This window comes from Sminthopsis crassicaudata, chromosome 1 (genome assembly GCF_048593235.1).
Source record: "Sminthopsis crassicaudata isolate SCR6 chromosome 1, ASM4859323v1, whole genome shotgun sequence".
Lineage (NCBI taxonomy): Eukaryota > Metazoa > Chordata > Mammalia > Dasyuromorphia > Dasyuridae > Sminthopsis > Sminthopsis crassicaudata.
In genome coordinates, this window is record NC_133617.1 from 754,900,451 (window position 1) to 754,919,147 (window position 18,697).

An 18,697-nucleotide genomic window follows, 5' to 3' on the forward strand; every position below is an offset into this window, starting at 1 on the left:
CAGGAGAGGACAGAATTAGGAGGCACCCAGGATATGGATGGCAGACTGGATTGGACACTTCTCCCTTAACTGTCCCTAGCCCCTGCCCCACTCCCAACCTTTTTGGGATTTTGGGATTTTGTGATCAACATCCCTTTCTCTCTGACATTTAATTCTGTGGCAAGGAGCCAAGGCAGAGGTAGTGACAGCCTGGGACCCATGGATCTTCAGCTGAGGGGCACTGTGGTATTAGATTAACTGCTGGCACTAAGATCAAAAACAGGGGGAATTGGGGCTGGCAATGCAGGAGGGTACTTGCCTGAGACAAAAGCCCAGCAGAGGCAAAGACTGACAGATGCTGTGAAAGGCTCAGGACTTGGTAAGAAAGCCAGGAGGCCATCCTCCTTACCACCATCTTCTTGGACAACAAGATGACCCGAGGGAGGTCCTTGGTGCATGACATGTTCCTTGCTCATCTTTGTTACCTGGAGGGGCTGGGGTGAGTAATTAGAAGGGCCCCTTCAACGTCCCCAGAGGAAAAGATGAAGAGGCTTGGGGAGATGGAAGCAGTGAGCACTTTTCAATGTGGACAGTTTTCTTTCACTGTTGCTAGCATGGCAGTTTGGGAGGTTTCCTGAAGTACAAAGCTGTGGTAATAATAATTATCAGAATTGGAATAGGGGCTGCAAGTCACAGATGTCATTTTGCATTTTGCCCAGCAGTTTGGAGGAGTGTTACTTTTCATAGCCCAAGAGTTTAGAACTCCAGGGGAATGGAGCATCCTGGGAGACAGCCCCTTTTAAACACAAGACTTGGCAGGATTCAGCTGCTGCTACATGGGCATGGAGAAGATAGCCTTCCCTGACTAATTAATTGATAAAATAAAGCATTATCAAGTGCTTGCTATGTTCCAGGCACTCCGCTAAGCGCCGGCTAATCAAACAAGACCGTTCTGATCTTTGAAGAGCTTCAATTCTAATGGGAGAAGACAGCATAGAGAGGGGAATACTCGTGTGGTGGCAGGGTTTGGAAATGGCTGGGAAGTGATGGCCATGCCTTCTGCGCAAGCTAGGGCACTCCTATTAGAGCCCAGTGTCTCAAGGTAGAATCTAGGATTTCAGTGTGTGTGTGTGTGTGTGTGTGTGTGTGTGTGTGTGTGTGTGTGTGTATGTGTGTGTGTTTGTGAGTGTGAGTGTGTATGTGTATGTGTGTGTGAATGTGAGAGTGAGTGTGTGTGTGTAGATGCAGGCATGCAAATGGGAAAAAGGGATGCGGATAATGGTCAGAATGCAGGAAGCAGGGTGTGGACATGCATCAATGGCCGTTACAGCCTGTTTTCTGGGGCTTCTAGAGCCCAGGACCAAAGCCAGGGCCACTTGCTACCGCTGCCAAAATGTCGCAAGGGCCCCAGCAAGCACACACCCTGCCTGGACCTCTTTCCTAGAAGGAGATGAATCACATCCATGGTTAATGCACACCACAGACGAGATGGAGCTCCGATGGAAGGATGGCTTTGTTTCTCAGCAGAGAGGTGAACAAAGGAATCTGGGTAATTGGTGTTCTCCCCCACCCCACTGTATTAGTCAGCTCTACCAGTGAAACATGAGGCTTTTCTCCCAATAAGATACAAAAGGGAACAGTTTGAACATAATGTGGATTTTGCATTTGCTCCATTTCTTCTGTCAGGAAGAAAATTGCACCCACTTGCACCAAACTGTAGAAATTCACAGAATATACACCTCAACCACCTGCCAACTGCCTCAGTTTACTGTGTGTGTTAGTCCACAGAGTTGGCTTTTGGGGCTATTTTGCTTTTGTGATCACACATGCAAAAACTCAGTCAATATCTCAGACATATCTAAGGATCCTGGTTCAAAAGCAACAAGCGAGCGATACACGGAAAAAGAAATCTTGAAGTGTTGAAGAGAAGCTTGAAATAATCACGCCACCTCATGGAGTGCCCAAACCAAGCAAGCTATTACTGAGGGGAAAAAGAACCTGCGGAAAATGTGGAGGGCTGGGGAGTGAGCTGAGTGAGAGCATCCGGAATGTTTGGAGCTATGGCTGAGCTGCTAGGTGAGGGACATCTGTCCCTCCCCAGTGCCATTGGCTGGGAATGCTGGGAAAAAGGGCTTAGTTTTTCTTTCCCGGGTCCTCTTGCTCCAGAGAGCGTGGTAAGCTGCATAGGGTTTTATGATTCAATGCCATCCTCTCTTCCCCTTATCCCTTAACCTTGCAAAAAAGGCAGCAAGGAGCTACACTGTTAGCAGGTGGGGTGAGGAACCAGGTTTATACCGGAATGAAAATGGAGGATTCTTGATGTCTGGACTCTCCACCCACCACAAGCAAGAAGCTGCCAGATTTTTTTTTACCATGTCACAAAGTCCAAGAATGACATGGTGCTTGGGAAGTGATGGAAAGGGTCTAAGATGATAAGTGTAAGCAGAGATTTATAATCCTCTTTGAGAATGATTGCAACTGTTTTTCCATTGTTTGACCTTCTTTCTCAAAGGGGACCATGACATCAGGAAGGCGATGTCATGACTTGCAAGTGAATCAGATTTAAGTGGGAGAGAGCTGTGCAAAGTCACTGGCCTCTCTCCCCCAAAGCCATCTGGTTCCAGGGGGCAAGATAAAGATCAGGATAATTGGAGGTGGACCCACGTTTGGAGCCCCTTGGGATCAGATCCCCAGACTTGAGGTATTTGAGCTTTAGGAAATCGGTACCATTCTGGTCTAATACCCTTGGAGACAGGAAGAGTGACTGCCCATCCTAGACATCCAGGATCCTCTTGCCCTCTCTCCAACTCAGCTGTTGCCACTGACAGCAAAGTCCCCCTTTTGTTCTGCAAAGGTAGGATGGATCCCAGATCATGTCCATCTATGCAATCCCCAAGCTACATCTTATATAGCCACACACATAAAGCTTCTTTAGTGGGGGTGGAGTTTCTATTTATATGACTTATTTGTTTTGTTCAAATATCCTTAAACCGTCAGCAGCTCAAGCCCCTTCTGGTTGTCCATCAGCTCCTCTTATAAGCACAACGTTTCACAAGACTTAAGAAATGAAGAGGTTTATTATAAGCCAGTAAAATCAAGTAGATAGAAGAGACGAATGCCCACTTTTCTGCCAGTATCCAGAACAGTCTGAATCGCCCATGATGAACAATCATGTCTGGCTACATCACAACCACCATTGGGAATCCATGAGCATTTATTAAGCACATACAATATACCAGGCACTGGCAAAGCACTGGAGAGCTAAAGAAAGACAAAAACAATCTCAGCTTTTAAGAAGAGCAAACTGCTCTGTACAAACAAGATATACAGGATAAATTGGAAATAATCTCAAAGGAAAAGTCATAGGATTAAAAGTCATCTCTCTATAAAGGCTTCTGACAAAAATAGGCTTTTCACTGAGATTTGAAGGAAGGCAGAGAAGCCAGGAGGCAGAGATGAAGAGGGAAAGAGTTCCGGGTATGAAAGTCAGGAAATTATCTGGCATTGAGAGATGGAATATCATGTTTGAGAAAGAAGGAGTCCAGCCTCATTGGATTGTACAATTTTTGGAAGGGAGGAAGGTTTGATAAGGCTGGCAAGGTTTTGAAAGGTATCAGGCTATGCAGGGTTTTAAAAGGGAGAAGATCTTACATTTGCTGGGAGAGTATATGTCATTTTCTAGATGACCAAAAAATGTCCTTTCTTCACTTGCTCAGTCTAGGGGTGGAGGCCAATTATCAAAAAAAGCAGGAAGGAAGCTAGATGGGTTAGAATATTCCAGGGAACGATCCCATCAACTAGAAGAGAGAAGTTCTTAAGCCAGGTTGAGCCAGGAGTCCATTTTCAGCAGTTTCTAGGCCTACAGGTATCAGGGCTCAAGGATGAGAGGGTCACCGGCTTCCAAAAAAGCAGCTCACTTTTCTCACCACCCACCTCTGTCAAAGTCTGTCTCCTACGGGAAACTTTTGCTCTATTCATGTAGCGGCTCAGTGATCTCTCATCCAATCAGGAGACACATATGCACGGTGGTACTTCCGAGGCACCCTCAGAGAACCTGGCCTGGACTTTAGGAAGTGTGGGTTACAAATTCATGAAACCAGGACAAAAGAAGTAAAATGAAAAGGTCTGCTAGCGTTTCTATTTTTTAATGAATGATTTGTAATTATAGCAAAATGACTACGATGGGATTTGACCAAATGTACTCCATGAAGAAAGGGCAGAGAAGAGTGAGAGGCCCTGAACAATGACAGAAGGAATCTATCCTGCAATAGACAAAACTTTAAAGGGATTTAGGCACTGACAATCAAGACATAGCAAAGACATAGATTTTATAAGGACAAAAAGATCCCAGAAGGAGCTTTTTACCAAAACAAAACAAAACAAAAAAAAGCAATTGAAAAGACATAAGCAACACTATTTGGCTACTTTCTCAGGATCCACCTAGGACAGCTGAGTAATGGAGAGCTGCCATCATAGAGGAGGCCCAACCCCTTTCGCCTTCTCTCTCTTTAAGACTGGGATATTCCACTCAGGAAGGCACACTGCTGTGGGAGTGGGATTTGAGTCCAGGCAAATCCATTCAGAAAGTTAATGAACAAGAGACCCAGAGGACTTTCCTTTCCCATCCTTCCCCGTGTGGTTGTGTGCCCATGAAGATCCGGTCCACTGGAGAAGATCATGTGCTAGCCCTGTCTGCTGCTCAAGCTCATGTTTTTATCAAAGATGACTTCAGTCCACAGATAGAGCAGCCATTATGGTGTTAGATCTTTGTCAATGACTTTTACTTCTCTAGGATATTATCTGCTCAGCGGGAAGGAGAGACAATTGCTCTGACCTTCGTGGGAGCATCCGTGCCGTTGAGACACTGTTCTGCTGGATGGCATCATAATGAATAGAACATTGAATAAAGAGTCAGGAAAATCTGAGCTTAAATGTGGCTTCCGATGCTTAATAGCTGTGTGACCCTAGGCAAGTCACTTAAGCTCTGTCTGCCTCAGTTTTCTTATATTTAAAATGGGGATCAAACTAGTACCTACCTCCTTGGATTGGAGTGAGAATAGAATAGGAGAAAATTAAAACAAAATACTTTGGAAACCTCAGTACATCCTGTAAATGTGAATTCTTTTTAATAGGAGCATCCTTATAGATTTATAAAGAATGGGCATTTAGTTGAGATATCTGAATGGACAATAATGGACAATAATTTGAGTCCAGACTTGAACAGGAGGAAGTTTGGACACTGGATGGCATGGAAGAAATTGTGCGGCATTTTCTCCAGTCCCTAGCTGCTCTGTGAAACAAAACCCTATGTTTTAAACATCAACGTGACTGAGTCATGGGATACCATGATCTCCATGGGATTGTGGGTCACTGAGGGCCTGTAGAGAGAAGCTGCAGCCCAAGGCTAGTGGAGCTGGCACTGTGATCTTAGGGGACAGGGGCCCTCTGCCCTACATTAGGGCAGAGACAGGGTTAGCAATTGGTTCAAGCACCCCAAACTAGTGAATCGGAGCCACATTCCAAAGAACTGTGAGATCCCTACTTGAGACTATTAAGCCTTGCCTGCTCTTCTGAATGTGGACTCACACCCCACGTCCATGGATTCAAGTGGTTACTGAACCTTGAATGGAATACTTTCCCAGGAGTTTCATAGCTGCGTCCCCAGAGAAGTGTTTTTGTAATGGTGGGTTGGTTTGGGGGAACTTCTGCATCAGGGCAACCCCACGGGAAGGGTCAGTGGCAAGAAAACCCCGATTGGCCCATTGTAGGTGCAGTGAGGGAGTAGAGGACAGAGCACTTGCAGAGAGTTGGAGAGGCTCGATTTGAACCTTGACCCCATCTTGACCCTTGAGGGGCCCTGGGAAGTGCCTCTCTGAGGCTGATCCATAAATCAGGGCTGTTTGACTAGATTTCCACTAAGTCCCTTTTGATTCTTAATTCATCTAATGTAGGTACATGTTTGAAGGCCTTCTAGTGGACTACAGAAATGGTTAGGAAGAACACTTTTGCAATTTGATGGATGTACCTGTTTTTTCATGGAAGAAAATAACCAAATCCAGCTCCTGCTTCCTCATGTGGCTCCATCAGCTACTCTGAGCCAGGAGATATGGAGGGGAGCTGGATCTAAAGTGGCTGCCTTTTTTTTTTTTTTAATAGATTCACACGTAGCAGGTATATATGAGAGACTTGCAGCTTTTGCAGGAAATGCCCTCCACCTCCTGGAACAGAGAGGCAGCTCTTGCTGGCTTTTCATCAGAGCCTCCCAGCTCCATGCTGTTTGCATGGCACCTGGGCTGCTTGCTGGCACTGCTGCCTGCTGGCTGGGCACAGGTGGCTGGGCTCCGGCTCCTCCATCAGCTGCTGTCCCCAAGGATTGAATGTACACTGAACTGACAAACAAGAACAAGAGCTAACACTGATATGGGCCCTACTACGTGCAGGCACTGTGCTTTACCATTATCATCTCATTTGGTCCTCACACCAACTCTGGGAGGTTGTGTCAATAGGGCAACCGGGGGCAGAAAAGCTTGGGTTGCTCCTGTGCTTGCACATTGGAAATCCATCGCAGGCTGGCCCAGGGGTTATTACCCGACAGGACCAGAGGACTTGTTTATTAACACAGAAGCTTTGGGGACCATTCTCTTGGTCATTTGTCAAGACAAAAATAGCAAAAAAAAATTTTAAAAACATACCCTCCCTTTCCCTCTCATTCCAGTTTAAAACACCAGCACCCACAAATCTCAAAAAGAAACGTGACATGGATTCTGGATTTTGCTTTGATTTCTTTTTTAGGCAGGGCCATAAAATCCACTGAAGTAGAGAAAACTTGTTGGAAAGGGTTGGTTGTGCATTATTCTCTCAGGAAGGTAAATGCTCTGCTTGCATTTTAACCTGTGTACGATGGCCACATTTCTACTGTTCAGGCGACCCCAGGGCACGAGGCTGCCTTTCACATTTATCTGCGGTCTTGCTTCACAGAGCACTTCTCCCACACGTGGCATCTGAGAGCTTCTTGCTGGGCTCCTATCGACACCAGCGCCCATCCCTGCCTGCTCTTCACTCTGCTCCATGGAAGGTACCCAAGGATATTCAATGTGGGAATCTTCAGCCACAGGACTCAGTTTTCTCTCGGTCTCCCCTGGAGGGGATAACAGCTCCCATCTACCTTCACGTTAGCCAGATCTCTATCACTGAAACAATAAATGAGGGAACTCTGCCTTGCAATGATGAATGACAGGACTTGGGCCCTAGAGGGACACAAAGCAACTGGGCCCCATAGCAAACCTTCTTTAAGATACTGAATCCCAGTAATTAAACAAACAGACCACGGGAACATCAGTCAGCACAAGCTCATTAGTTTTGAGTTTTCCATCTGATAGACTGGCATTTTAAAGAGGAATAATTAATCAGGCTAGAAAGAGTCCTTCTCCCCACAGTATGGGTGCCCAGAGGGAGCTGTTGCTACCACAATATTTCTTCTCAGTGAGGAGGAGGACTGATGTTTTTATCAGAAAATGAGCAACTGTCCTTTCTGCAGATGATTTTTAAAAGGTTCAGTGTGATTTTTATTTAATCTCCAGTCCAATTCCTTCCATGGAAATACATTTCTAATTTTATAAGTCAAGAGGAAAATATTGTTCAATGATGAGAAATTTACTTCAGAGCTGCTTTTGTGGAGACACATCTGAAGCACACCCTGGCTGCCCCTGCAGTGGCCTGGGTTGGATAGCAAGCCCTTACCACGGAAATCCTTGCTTAAGTAAACATGTCATAAAAACTAGAGCTGGACGAAAGTCATCAGGCAGTCTTTATCACCGGTTCTGACCAACTGACTCATGTTTATAGAGGAGGCTCAACGGGGAAGTTGGGTCCTACCCAAATTATGGCCTGAGACGTTGGCTATCCATTCAGCTGACCCTCAGGGACCCTAAGAGTCTTCATGGTCAGAGAAAATCATGTCCACACACCCACCTAGCACTGAAAAAACAGCTTTACTCTGGGCTCAACCAGGCCCTCAGCATGTTTATAGTTTGAGTCCAGAAACACAGAGCCATGGAAGCTGAGACTTGGAAAGTCTCACTGGTCCTTTCCAGACATGTACCTGAAAGGAATTGTTTCAGGAAGACACTATGATACATCTCACTATGATACATCTCCTAAGACATCCTCTGGCCTCCCCTGATAATCTTCTAGGAAGGGGAACCCTCCACTTCTCAGGACAGGCAAGCCTTCCCATCACCGGCACCTCAGCTGGCTGAAGCATTTCCCCTGGACTCAAGCCTCTGGTTTTTCAATGCCCACCCACTGTTCCTGGTTCATCCCCCTGATACCAAGCAGAATCAGGTTAATCCCTCTTTCATATGGAAGTCTTTCAAGCAGATGCTAGGCATTCAAATTTGAATTGATTCTGGCTTAGTCCAGGGGAAATTTGGCCATAGAATACAACAGGAAAGGCAGCAAGCTGGCACTGTGGATAGAGGGCTGGACCTCGAGTAAGGAAAATCTGAGTTAAAATCTGGCATCAGAATATCCATGATTGGTGAAGAGAGAGATCACCGTGATTACCTAGCCCTCCTGACAGCTTACAGAGGCAATCTCATATTGACAAGATTAACAAGACCCTAGATATTGCGATGTGGGCTGTCCTGGCACAAGTGTGACCTTGGGCAAGTCATCTGAATTTCTGCTTACCTCAGTTTCCCTTTGTGTAAAGTAATGGCATTCAAACTATTACATAACACCTATCTGACAAGTTTATTGTGAGGATCAAATGAGATAATGTTTTTCAAATGAGATGATATTTTGCCTTTGGCATATCTTAAAGTGTGATATAAATGCTAGTTATGGTTATTAGTTTGAAAACTGAACTAGGTAGTAAGGGCAAGAAAAGAAAGGGTTTTAACTGAGGCTGACTGAAAACAGACTGAAGGTTGGAAGAATGTAGTTTAGGGGTGGCTGATGGTTTGGCAGACAGAGGCAGGCAATTACCCCAAACCCAACTATGAGGGTAATGAAGTGGTCACCAGCAGCCCTACTGTGTTAACTTCTGCCCTCAGTTAAGCTAATGGAAGGGTATTTTAAAGCAGAAGAATAACTCTCTGACACTTCCGGGAATGGGGAAGAAAAGGTTCTAGTGCGTCAGGTCCTTTCACCTGATTGGGTAACAGTAGAAGATCCATATTGAGAGGCAGAGGGCAATAAGGTTGGTTAGGAGGGCTGGATCTAAATGGAAGAAGGCTTGGCAAAGCAGACAAAGGAGCCCGAATCTGCTGAGTTGGCTGGAGGAAAGGAGGGCCATGAACAATTTTTCTTAGCACCTATTCTTGACTAGTTGGGTGAGACTCCAAGGCGGGTTGCCAAAGACAGCTGATGGCAGCCCACCTTGTTGATGGCCCTGGTGAGGTTAGAGGGCCATTTTGGACTTGTTCTTCACATGATACAGTTGGGGATGACTTTTAGTCCAAGAGTAGAACAAAGAACAGAAAATGATCTGATTATGTTGGCACTAAATCCCAGCTGAAAGAGAAGGTGGCAGAGGGTGCAGGGGTCCATAAGCCACTGCACAAGACTCAAATGGTCTTTTTTGACCATTTCAGCAGGTCACTGTTTTTACCACAATATTTCTTCTCAGTGAGAAGGAGGACTGATGTTTTTATCAGGGTGGAGCAGATTTCTACCCTGACAATTTCTGTTGTTTTGCTTTTAAGTTATTTTAAACACCACCAGCCTTGTACTGGGAGTAAACCATAGCTTCTGGTTGACCAGAACTTATATAGAAATTAGTCAGTTCATTCACTGAATCATAAATGGAGAGCTTAGAGGCCATTCAATTTTATAGATGAGGAAACTGAGGCCCAGAGAGGGAAGTGATTTATTTAAGGTCACACTGGGAATACATACCTAAAGTAGGGATTGAACTCAGGTCCTTTTACTCCATATTTGGCATGCTCTTTATTCAATAAACATTTATTAAACACCTACTATATGTATTTTAAAACTTATTTTAAGTCTTTTGTTTGGCAAGTATGCTGATTTTTTAAAAAAAGTTTTTTTTAATTAAAATTTTTTATTTATAAAACATATGCATGGGTATTTTCAAAAAGTTTTAATGAAATATTTACATAAGAACTAAGATCCTGAAAAGCTTCCAAAATATCACTGTTCTACTGACTTTTATTTAATTTAAATTCAGAATTTAAAAATATTAATTATGCATATTTCCTTCAGTTTTAAGGCATAACCTGGCCATTTAAAATAGAAGATCCTAATGATGTGCATTACTACTGCATGTAATTAACTAGGGCTAATGTGGGTGTAAATAGAAGTAAAATGTGGAGCCTGTTCTTCAGAATCATAAAGCCTAGAGGAGTCACCGATGCACCAAAGATAGGACACATCTCCAAAGAGGGACCTTAGGGAGGAAGGAGGATCCAGCATTTGGAGAGCTCCTAGGAAGCAGCGGCTCTGTGGCACCATTTTGTATTTGGCGATTAGCAAGAGACTCTTAGCTGCTGATCCAGTAGCGCCAGAGCAAGATAAGAAGGGGCAATGCTCAGTCCATGGACTTGCTTAGAGCTCCCTGGTGACAGCGCCTGCTGGCATGATGAGGAGACCTGGCGGAGGCAATTAGCTAGGGCAAAGTGCCAATGGTTTCATTTGCTGGTTAGAAAGCAGGGTGGGGCAGGCAGCAAGAAATCCCATGGGCCTGCAAGGAAGGGGCTCCATGTTCTTTCCAGCAAGGACAAAGAGCTTCATGTAGATAAAGGCAGGATGAAGTGGTTGTTGATTTTTTTTCTGCAGAAGAAGGTGAAAGGGTGAACAGAATGTCTTTCAACTCTTTTGGCCCATCAGGGATAGGAAACATTCCTGGAAAGGATTGAAGAAATGCTCTGAGGATTCCAAGGAAGCCAAGAGGAATCTAAGCCAGGTAGTGAAGGTGGAGGGTACAAGGAGGCGACACGAGGGGACGGGGAAGACGGAACTCACCCGAACCCTTGCAGCTGCTGTTGCTGCCCTGGAATAAGGCCCTTAGCTGAAGTGGGATCTGGACCTTCTGGGGAAGAAACAGCTTCATAGACCTCAGAGGGGTGCCCAGACACACCATCTGTAGCCAGAACATCCATTATTGGCTTCAGGATGAAGAGATAGATCACTGTGGTTGTGTAGCCCTGCTGACAGCTTACAGGGGCAATCTCTTATTAACAAGATTCTAAATATTGTGAGGATCGGAAGAGAAGAAGTGTGCTGTCCTGGCAATGTAGCCACGAGGTGACAAAGGGCCTCTGGAGATCTGATAAGCCCTCTCCATTTCTAATGATATATTGAAGGGGAGTGGAGCATAAGTCAGAAGGAACCCCAAAAGCAACTCAGGAAGATCTGGGAAGACATCTGCCATTCGTGAGGGATCACGTGGAACATCCATCATTTTTGGCAGTTGAAAGGTGAAATATAAAAAGAAAAATGAAGACCTAGGAAGGAAATCTGTGGCTAAGAAGATGGAGGCAGAGGATAGGTTTGTGTTCAAAACTGTGACTGAATGTGCAGAAATAATGGGCTTTGGGACCAGACACAGAACCCATCTGCCAGTGACCTAGAAGTGTTTGCTTGGAGGTTTGTTAATGCGATCTTTAGAGTCAGGGAGTAAAAAGGGAAGGGGAGGGACACAATAGATACAATAGCCGGAGCAGCTACCAAAGGCAGCAATAGGAAAACCCAAGAGGAAAATCGATGCAAAAGCTCAGCAGTTTACAAGAGATTAACTGAAAAGGGCCAGAGAGAAATGCTTCTGGCCGTGGATGTTTAAAAACCAATGTTCAAAGTGTGAATAACAAACCAAGGCAGATCCATCCAAAGGGGCAAGTCGATCTGTTCGGCATTGCCGAGAGCTGGCAAGCTGGCACACTAGACTAGAATAGGGCAGTGGAGAGGTCTGCCCTGTTTAAAAGGGCTGTTTTAGGTGAAAAGGGCAGCAAAGTGGTAACACACACGCACACAATATGTACACACATGCATACACATGCACACACTATAGCAGGGGTTCTCAAACTATGGCCCGCAGGCCAGATGTGGCCCGCTGAGGACGTTGATGCGGCCCGCCGGGTTATGGCAAATGGGCTGAGGGGCAGAGACAGAGTGTGAGCTTTTGTTTTTACTCTAGTCCGGCCCTCCCACGGTCTGAGGAACAGTGAACTGGCCCCTGATTTTAAAAGTTTGAGGACCACTGCACTATAGTCACATACATGAATATGAGGAACCAGAAGAGAAAGTGAGAAATGAGGAAAATGAAGGACAGAAAGAAGAGGGATACTGTGGGGAGTCACTAGAGATAGTGCTCCCTCATCCCTCTGTTCCCTGCAGTCTGACTTCTGACCTCACTACAGAGCTGAAACTGCTCTGATCTCTGTGACCCATGCTGCTCTCTCTGCTATGGGTGACATTCTTGATCCTCCTTTTCTGGACACTCTTTAATTTGGGCTTCTGGGAAACTGCTCTGAGGGATCTCAGAGCCAACTGTGTCTTCTTCAAGCCCGTGGCTGAATCCTCAGCCACTATAGCCCTTTTAGCCATGGGTATCCCTCGAGGCTCTGACTTCTGGGCCTCTTCTTTCTTCTCTATATTAATGCACTTGGGGATCTCCTCAGCTGCCAAGAGTACAGCTGTCAACTCTATCAAGACGACAATCCAATCTCTACCTATGGCCTCTTTCTCTCTTCCTCCATCATGGTCACCATGTAACTGAGTTCTGGGGGCTCTGCTCCCACCCCATCCCTTACAAACATCCCTTCCAGTTTCATCCATCAAACGTTTGTTCAGTGTCTATGGTTTGGAAGGCTTTGTGCGAGGTGTGTGGAATACAAAGCCAAAAGGAAAGGATCTCCAGACCTCAGCCAGCTTCCCTTCTTCTCCACTATCAGACTTTCAATCACAGAAAACTAGACTCACAGGTAGAAGGGGTCTTAAGCACCTAGGGATCCAAGCCCCTTAGTTGACAGATGAATAAATGTCCAGAGAAGCTGGAGTGGGCAAAGGTCACCAAGCTAATAAATGTCTAAAATGAGCTCATTGCTGCATCCAGTTTCATTACTCTAGTGTTGGGATTTCTGACCCTACATCTGGTGTTCCATCCCCACCTCCCCCTGCCTCACAATGAAGGTTATTGAGACAGAGGGTGAAAAAAACCATGCCTGTCTGTGTGACTGGGCAAGTCTGGGTGACCCTGGGCAAGTCATTTAACCCAATTGCTCAGCAAAAAATCATGCCTTGTAATGCAGATACATACCTGAAGTAAAAATAAAAACAATAAATGGTAGGAGTGTGTGCCTCCATGCTGAATGACACACACACACACACAAATACACGTGTGCCTGATGGTATGCACAGTAATAGAATTTACACAGTGTATACAGTACATAATGCATCTGGCACACAGGCACACACTTGTGCATGCACATGCATACACACATCCACATGCAGGAGCACACGCACTCATACACCCCCCTTGCTTAGGTCTGCTTTTGGAAAAACCTGTGGATCCTAAAGGTGTTTCCGATGTCAACAAGCTACTCTAGGCAAAGTAATGTCTTTGTGGTTTTTCCCGTTTACTCTGTGATTTTGTGACTGATTTCAGTTTCTAATGGTAAACTTCAGGAAAGTAAATGTGCAAGGAATTTAACTCAATTATTTGTTTCACATAATTACTTAATATAATGAATTTGTTTTAAACCTTCCCTTAGAAGAACCTAATGTCTTTCAGTCTCTCTCTCTCTCTCTCTCTCTCTCTCTCTCTCTCTCTCTCTCTCTCTCTCTCTCTCTCTCTCTCTCTCTCTCTCTCTCTCTCTTCCTTCCTCCTTTCCTCCTTCCTTTCCCCCTCCTTCCCCCCTCTGTCTCTCTTTCTCTCTTTCTCACACACATTTACTCTTCTAAATATGACACAAGATAAGGAGTCAAAGGGGCACTGAAGGAGAAAGCCTGAGCAAAAGCTGAAGATTTTTGGAGAAGAAAAATAGCATGAGCTGGGGAAGCAAGGCAGGCTTCATGGAGGAGGTGGCCTATGAACCAAGCCACTAAGAGAGAGAAGGTTTCTCAGAGGCAGAGATAATGAGGGGGCCTCAGGGATGGCAGGTGCAAGGACATGGAGGCAAAAGAGGGCGTGATGAGATCAGAGAACAGCTGGAAATCCAGTTTGGTTGCAATGGTCAGCACTGAAAGTTGGAAAGGTGGGCTGCTGGAAGACTGTGTGGGGCCTTACATGTTGGTCTGAAAAACCTAGATTTTAACCTAGAGACAAAGGGGATTGTGGAAGATTTTTTTGATCCAAGAAGTGATCATTCTGCCTCAAAAACATAATTTTGGAAATGTTGTGAAGGATGGACTGGGAAGAAGAACCTACGTAAAGGTTATTACAGTAGTGCGGGTGAGAGACCATGGGGGCCTGCACTTGGGGGAGTGGGGAGGGTGGAATTGGGCTTGGGGGTAGGCAGATCTGGGTCTAGAAGCCAGGTTAGACACCCATTGGCTTTTCTCAATCCAACCTCTCGGGCCTTGTTTCCTCATCTGTCAAATAAGGGCCTTGGACCTCATGGTGCACAAGACCCCTTCTGCCTCTGAATCTAGGATTCTGGGATTTCAAGTCTGGACATGGATAAAAATAGAAGCTCACCCTTCCCTCCTATTGGACTGTGAGCTCTTGTGCTAGAGAAGTCATCTAAATGCCAAGCATGCAGTAGGTGCTTAATCAATGTTTGTGAAACCAAAGAATATATGTACCTATGAAACTGTCATTGAATCATGGATTTGGAGCTGAGAGGGGTCTCAGAGCTCAGCTATGCCAGCCTCCTTATTTTACAGAGGAGCCTGAAGCCCTTAGGAGGTAAGATGACTAGCCCAAAGTCACACAGCTTGTGACTGACTGAGGTGAGATTTGAATCCAAGTCCTCTTGGCTCTCAGTCCAGCACTTGATCCACCAAACCATCTTGGTGATGTTTCTAAGTTCACAGAACCAGGGGCCATTCTAGGTTTGGAACATTTCATGAGCCACCAGGAGTCGCCCTGCCTCCCCTCATCATCAGCTACTGTTCAGCCTCCTGGAACAGGGACTTGTGGACGTGGGCCTTGTGGACGCAGGTTTTGTGGACAAGGGCCTCTGCACTGAAAGAGGCTGGACCTTGGGCTCCCCATCCTCTCACATGGTCATTCCCAGAGTGTGTCCTGCTGAAGACCTTAAGGATCTTCTGGGCCTTCTTCTGACTGCCCCAGAGACAGATAAAGAAGTCCTGTGCTAGTGTGCATTTGCACACATATACCTGCGTGTGTAAAAGGTCTCATTTAAAGGATTGGGCTCTGACACCCTGCTGAAATCTCCTCCTTTGTGGCCACTAGCCAGATGGGCTTTGCTGGGGTAGCCCAGGAGGTCCCAGGGACCCCCTCCAGGCCGGGCCTGGGGCAGGTGTGAGCAGAACCACAGTCTGTCCATGAGCCCTAACTCATCAGACGAACATGGAAGACCACACCGGCCAGGCCTGGCTCATCTGTTCGGATCACAACTGGATTCTTTGCTTGACAGAATAATTTCCCGTGGGGACCCCTGAGCTACGAGCGTCTCTGGTTCAGTTAAAAAAGGGGTCGGTCTTCTCTGGATCATTCTCACTGCAAAGTCAGAGGCCCACCTGCAGCTGGTGAAGTGAGTGGTGACCTGAAAACCTCTCTCCCACCTGTGTTGTTTGTTGTAGGCAAGTCTGGGGAACAGCCACCAATCAATCAGACTTAGGCCAGGGAGGGATCACGGCAAGATGAGAAATGATAAGTGGGGGAGGGGACAGAGAGAGCCTGCTCTGTGTGTGGGGGGTATGTATATGTATGTGTGTGGTGTGTACACGAGCAGGTGCGCAATGTGTGTATGTACATGTATACACATGTCATGCATCTGTATATGCATGCACATGTATACATGTATATACACGTGTGCATATGGTGTGTATATGTATATTTGTGGTGTGCGTGTATATATACATGTTTATATATGGTATATGTGTGTGTGGTGTGCATGTGTGTATATGTATGTATGTGGGGGGGAGAGGAATTATAAGGCTGCTGCAGAATGTTTCAGGGAGAAGAAAGCTTTACCATAGCTGTGTGACCATGGGCAGAGTACTTTGAGCCTCAGTTTTGCTTGTCTGTAAAATGGAGGTGCTGCTGACAATAGCTGAGTAGCCTGCCAGGTTATTGTGAGGAATAGGTGAGCTCTAGATGAAGGCCGTTGGGAGTCACTAGGTGCCAGTTTTTATTTTTATTGATTTCTTTATCCAGTAGCCCTCTTGGCAGAAATGCCCACCACCCAATTTACTGTGTTCCTGCCGGGAGGGCCCCGGCTACAGTTGTGCTTAGTAGGTGCATTGGACAGCCGGCTGTGGCTCGGGAAATTTGGACGTTTCCCAGGAGCCCGTCACTAACTTGGAACTTTGGGCAGGATGGTCTGAAAGGGCTCTTTCAGCTGGGGCAGCCCGTGCTCCTTCTAAGTGGTTTCTCATAATCACCAAGTTCAAATGATTGGGCAAAACCCCAGACTGCTTTTTGCCTTTGGCTCCCCCTGATCTCTGAGGTGTGGGGCAAGGGCACATCCCGAGCTGCCCGGGAGGCTGGGGAGGCAATCTGTGGCAAGAGCCGGGAATTCTCCACACAAGATCTCATGCCACAAGACTGATCCCTCTAAATGAATTCTGCACAGAAGGTGCAATTTAGTGCCAGGAATGGAACTGAGGGATCCCACAGTCTCCAACTTGTTGTTTCTGTAGCTTATGAGCCTGAGTCCTCGGAGGACAAGAAGTGTACCCAGTTGTGTGGATAGTGTGTGGCAAAGAGCTGGCTCCCAGGATCGTGGGCTTCCTGCCCTGCAGGTGGGTTCCATAATGCTTTGCAATCATGTGTAGTAGTTGCCACGAATAAAAATGTTGAGGAAGGCTCTTAGAATGCCCAAGCATACAGTGTGAGGAGAAATGTAACATTGTAGCTAAGTGCCAGTCTCTGACTGTGTAACAATGTAACGGGTACCGGAAAGAGGAGCTGGGGGAAACAGGTTTTGATGCAACAATGGAACCAGCGGCCCCCAGCCGATGCCCTGCGAGTTTGTTCTGCTATTGTTTCCGTTAGTTTTTTTTTTGGGGGGGTGTCAGAGGTAGAAGCCTCCTTAAGTAGTTAGTGTAGTCACTGACACAGTTACTCAAACTTTCAGCGACACTGCGGTAGCCAGCCTCTCCCCGCTTAGAACTGCCCTGACACCCGCCCCACGAAGGAAGGCTGCCACTCAGCCCCCCACGACAGACACTCGCTGAGCTCCTCTAGCTGGCTCTCTCACGCTCCTCATTTGCAGGGTCTCTCCTGCCCAGCCCACTAGGACACAGATCTCGGAAGGAAACGGCTCACACGCTCTCTGATGCTCTCAGCACACACGCACCCTGGGGAGGGAGAGCGGGGAGCGGGGGCAAACCCCGTCCCAAATCCTGAGCGCCCCTCCGAGATCGTTAAACCAGATAAGGAGGAAGCTCGGGAATGGGACGGGCCGTGTCGGGCTGGGCGGAAGGCGTGTCCGGGCTCCGCTCCAGCCGGCCAGGTGAAGATCCCCAAGGATCTGCCTGTGCCCCACCCAACCTCTGGGCTTAGCTCCGGCCCTGGAGACCAGTGGCATCCTGGGGAGAGCCCCGAGGGGCCCGCGGCGCATCCCCGCCCAACCGCTCCCCAGCAAATGGGGCCAGGCTTCCGGAGCTCGCCCCATTTTCTCGCGGGGAGCCGGAGGAAAGACACCGAGAGCAGAGGGAGGGACGGGACAACTCCAGAGGACTAGAGACGGAAAGATAAGAGAGGAAAGAACGAGGTAGAAGAGGAGAGGAGGGAAGAGGGAAGAGGGGAGGGAGGGAGAAAAGGAAGGGAGAGGAGAGAAGCAGGGAAAGATGAGAAAAGAAGGCGAAGAGAGGTGAAGGGAAAAGACGGAGAGAAGAGATAGAGAGACAGAGAAAGACAGAGACTCAGAGACACACACACACAGAGACAGAGAGACAGACAGACACACAGACACACACACACACACACACACACACACACACGCACACACAGAACTCGAAGGAAGGGGAGGGGGGCCGGCGCGGCGAGGCAGTACCTTGGATTCCTGGCTGTGGGACGAGGCTGGGGACGGGGGGCGCTCGGCGCTGCCGCCCCCTGGGTTCTCTCGGATCAGCTCGTGCCCCAAGTCCTCCCGGCGCCCGCTCGGAGGAATCATTCTACCTTTCGAGGGAATGTGGGGGCCCTGGGCCGGGCTGGGGAACGGCCTCTCCTGCCTTGGTTTCCCACAGCTCCCAAAGTCTGCTCTCACTTTGAATCCGCGAGCAGGGCTGGAGCCTCTGACGTGGGGGCTCCGTCTCCCTCCTCGCTTCCCTTTTCCACTCACGTTTCTTCCCTGCTAATATCTCCTCCTCCCGCGCCCCTCCCTCCCGCCCGCTCCGAGCCGCCCTGCCCCCTTCTGCCTTGCCCTCGCTGCTTCCCCGGGCCAGCGGCGGCGGCGGCCGCGGGTCCGGGCGGCTTCCCGGTGGCTCGGCAGGCCTCCCCGCCGCAGGTTGTGGCCGTCCCCCGGCGGAGCCGGCGGTCCGGGAGCGGCCGCGCGGGCAGGCGGGCGCTGACAGAGCCGGGAGGGCGGGAGGCCCGGAGGGAGGCGGGGGGGGCGGGGGGAGG

General features: G+C 47.6%; 1 protein-coding gene across 1 annotated transcript in view; it reads right to left on the reverse strand.

Moving 5' to 3' along the window:
* Positions 1–18,427, reverse strand: part of STAC (SH3 and cysteine rich domain) — a 63,343-nt gene extending 44,916 nt beyond the window's left edge. The window contains exon 1 of the mRNA XM_074284591.1: positions 18,129–18,427. Within this exon, the coding sequence (XP_074140692.1) occupies positions 18,129–18,248 (120 nt within the window). The 5' untranslated portion in view covers positions 18,249–18,427. The remainder of the gene's footprint in view (positions 1–18,128) is intronic.
* Between the last annotated feature and the right edge of the window lie 270 nt (positions 18,428–18,697).